Source organism: Orbicella faveolata, unplaced genomic scaffold, assembly GCF_042242905.1.
Source record: "Orbicella faveolata isolate gen_17 unplaced genomic scaffold, um_ofav_v1 contig_24, whole genome shotgun sequence".
Lineage (NCBI taxonomy): Eukaryota > Metazoa > Cnidaria > Anthozoa > Scleractinia > Merulinidae > Orbicella > Orbicella faveolata.
The window spans coordinates 13,850,001-13,854,039 of record NW_028301552.1 but is presented as its reverse complement, the minus strand read 5'-3'; the positions used below and the strand labels follow the sequence as shown (position 1 = coordinate 13,854,039).

Genomic DNA, 4,039 nt, shown 5'->3' with positions numbered 1-4,039 from the left:
TATAAACTTGGTTATGACCATGACCCCATAAATAAATGAAGACTTCATTCCAATTAAAAGCTTTACAAAAGCCTATGCGATGTCTTGGATTCCGAAAAGCCTAGAACATGCGGAGAAATTCAGTTGGGAATTTCTGGTCGAATGGAAAGCGACAAGAGTTTCTTTGTACTTTTTCAAATTGGAGACACGGATGGTGGATGTTTTTTGTCAGTTTAATCTCTATTCGGAGGTTAACTGTTTTTATTAAGTTTTGAAATTGAACTGACAAATTACAAACGAAAAACAAAGCGATGAAACACGATTTTAGAAAAATTTCTGGATTGTCTCAATGGGCGAACTCTTAAAAATAAAACCTTGAGAGAGGTGTCTTCCTTTAAATTCTTTAGTTTTTGAGGCAAGTTCTTCTCCGTTTAAAAAACGTAAATTAATGTATCTGCGTTTGGGATGGACTCGCGAATAAGCCTAATTTGTTGGCGAATAAGTCTAATTTTTCTGGATAATTAAGACCTGTATCAAAATCTTACCAAAGATGGAAAGAATCGATGAAGTGCAAAATGACACCTAAACATAGAGCAGAATATTTCCATACCGCCCGAGGTTCGAACATTGAGTCAGTGAATAGGAACCTAATTGTAAAGAAAAGCCCGAGGTTTCCTAGTTAAGTTGGTGAAAAGGAACTCTTGCAAGGCTTTTGAAACTATTGTTTTCCAAAAGAAGACGGTGCAAAAATATACATTAGCTCTTATTAGCCGAGCGGGAGGTCTGTATGGGAGAGTCTTAACCGACGTTGTGAGTGCAGACCGAACGCAGTGAGGTCTCTAATCACAACTGAGCTCTAGATTCTCCCAAACAGATCGTCCAAGCTCGGTTAATAAAATTTTTATTATATGGCCAAACAAAAATTTCAAGAACACGTATTTCTCACATCGAATGTTAAAGGTAGAGTGGTCTAGATGCTGGTCGATCTAGATAGGAAAATCTAGACTGCGGTCAATACCAATTTAAAAAAATGTCACTCTCGGTCTCTACGGCAACCTCAAAAACCAGCGACAAATTGTATTGCGCTGGAAAAGCCAAGACGCCTGTTTTCGCCAAAAATTGCAGCGATGAAGGTACTTTGTCTGATTTTTTGACTTTATATCATCGTGATTTTTTCAAACTTAAAACCTACGAAAAAGAAAAGCATTAATTGCTATAAAGTTTTAAATCGTTTTCGTGTCGAGTTTTGACAGGAGCCATAATCGGGGACAGAGACCGCTATAAGTCTTGGGATTCGCGCGCACCTATGATATGAGACAATTGTGCTATTTTTATAGCACAAATTGCGCCATCCTGACGACGTATATCCGCGCGGATCCACGCACATGTCGTGGGTTTTCGCGTGGATGTTGTTACGTTGCATGATCAAGTGGTGAGAGATTCTCTTGCGGATTTTTCATAGCGATGGCAGGGAATAAGGCAGGGACTAAGAACCAGGGAACTTATATGTAGTTTTATGCTCTGAGCTAATGAAAAAGGGGCGTTTTTCAGGGTCGAAAACAAGACTTCAATTTAGCGCTTGAATGAATATTAAGATCTGCTCGCGCTAGTTGTAAGGTTAACGCGAACGCTTTTGCGTTTGTTCTGACTTAAGAATATAGCAAGAAAAATCTTTACTCTGGTATCGAATTAATTTCTGAGTTTCTGAGACAATGCTTAATCATAACCAAAACCTGTTTTTGATAATCTCTTATTGTTTCTGCTTGTTTGGCGAGTTTGCGAAAGTTTTTGAAAGGAAAGTCTGACGCGTATAAGTAGCTCATTTGCATAGTGCAGCTCGTGCACTTTCAAGTCCGAGTCGGTGTTTACCAACTGTCAACAAATCTTGACAAAGATTTTTTTTCTTATCTTTTGCGCTGAGATGCTGCAACTAATTTCACGAACGCAAAAAGGCTACTAACATTATATGTGTTTCTTCAACATAGTGAAATTTTACACTTCGAAAATAAAATAGACAAGGAGTTTTGATGACTCGATCAACAAAATTGAAATTGTTATTCCAGTTGATTAAAGACAGCATCATCGTCACTTTGCTGATTATTTCTGCTGCATTCACATATTTTCAGCTAAGCTTTTAAGAGAGTGTCTCTGTAAGAGCGGTCCGGTCGATTTTGCTTGAGACACAGATTTAGCTCATTTCTTGTGTGTTGTAAGACATTCATGTATCTATACTAAAACCACAATCCGTTTGATCGGATCTCTTTATTTTTCAGAGTTTTACGGAAATTAAATTTCAATCAAGCGAAGGCCTGTCGTGACACTTTTTAAGACTTAAATTTGAGACAACTTTAGAGGACAATTTACAAAAAACTACGGGACTCAGCAAAAAACAAATACCACAGCCATGTATATTAACTCTATCTTATCCATCGAGGCGACTTTCGTGAACATCACCTTTCAATCAAGAAAACAGGAAGACTTTAGTGACACCTTATCGGTTCGCTTAAGTCACACACGCGAAAACCGATCAAATTCAAAGTAAATTTTTGAAAAAGTGAGGCCTTCTTAACTGATCCAACTAACATAGCTAGGAAGTAGGTGCCATAGAAAAGGTAACTACAGAAAAAAACTTTGCGGCCCGACCTTTACTAAAACTTTATAACTCCGTGAACTTACCTAATTTTCGGCAATCTCCAAGTTTGGCCGTCCATTTTGAGGGACTCGTCAACATGAAGCGTGGCAGATATAAATCGAGCAGGTAGATCTAAAACCGTCAGAAATACATGCGAAAGTATTCAAATGAACTTTACTTCCAATTCCAGCTGCAAAATTTGAAATTGTTCGTTAAACTTACCATTCCTACATCCCCATGCGACCATTTCTTCCAACAATTCAAACACTACAACTAGTGTTCGAATTCCCCTCGTCGATTCCACCGTAAGAATTAACCTGTGCCACCTAAGCTTCGACTCGAATGTGAAGTACGAATCAAATAACATAACTGCTTCATCTTCGAGGCAATACCTCGCTGGTATTTTGATTTTCTGATCGACAAGGAAGGTGATCAGGAAGTGATCGCCATGTTTACCTCATAAACATGACCGCTGACCAGCCGCTGAGTGAAAACAATACGGCGCGGGGTGGGGTGGGTGGCGGGCTTATCGTCACAAGGTATTCGAATACATGCTAAAAAAGCTCTAGGACTCTTAGTCTAAACAGTGAAGGCATGTAGAGACAACTTTTATTTTATTCTCATAACTTTTTCCTTTAAATTAGAGCTGGTATTAATTAATAGAGTTATTCAAATATTTTTAACCTGGGTACCCATATGACTTTTGTGCTTGTCATCACTGGTATAAAATAAGGTGTCTTTTCTTCCAGAACGTTTTATTTATACCCCATTGCACGGAATGAACACTACACTTAGAACTTTTGTTCCAAATCATTTTTTGCTGTTCCCAGGAATGTATGCATAATCATTGCTTTATACAAAGCTGACTCTAAAATATGATTTTCCATAACAGTGACCAATGTCATTTACCTATGGTGTTAATAAAACTAGTGTTGTATAATTTTTAACGTTGTCCACTTTTAAGCCCGACATACAATTGTCAAGTGAACTATGTTAGTTTCAGCTCATTCCTTGATTCGATCTGACCCTTTATCACTAAACCCTATCCTTTTCATTTGCAATTTTCCTGTACATTTTTTTCATACGACAACGACAAAGAGTTTTACGAGTAAATTTACAAATACATGCAAAAGGCCGGCTAAATAAGTTCCTCCCCCTGCTCCTAATTTTTTGGTTGCTTTCGCCCCAAGCCTCTGCACGACTGCCTGTTAGCTAAAAGGAAATTAGAAAGACTGCTATGCAGGACACCTTTCTTTTTCATTTTCGGTTACCCTCTACAATTTTTTATAAGTATGTAAAGATATATATAAAAAAAAAAAAAAAAACACAAAGGTTTTTACAAGTAAACTGTTTTTTGTGTAACAAACTAAATATATACATATACTTTGTTCTGGCAAAATGGTGGCTAAGAACGACTGAATATATACG

The 4,039-nt window shown here is 37.5% G+C and overlaps 1 protein-coding gene and 1 pseudogene across 1 annotated transcript in view; one reads left to right on the top strand and one right to left on the bottom strand.

The window, feature by feature from the left end:
- The first annotated feature begins 926 nt into the window (after positions 1 to 926).
- LOC110069695 (uncharacterized) overlaps positions 927 to 4,039 on the top strand; it is an 18,498-nt gene continuing 15,385 nt past the window's right edge. The window contains exon 1 of the mRNA XM_020777228.2: positions 927 to 1,112. Within this exon, the coding sequence (XP_020632887.2) occupies positions 1,010 to 1,112 (103 nt within the window). The 5' untranslated portion in view covers positions 927 to 1,009. The remainder of the gene's footprint in view (positions 1,113 to 4,039) is intronic.
- The window catches only part of LOC149110494 (uncharacterized), a 1,711-nt pseudogene continuing 1,605 nt past the window's right edge, over positions 3,934 to 4,039 (bottom strand).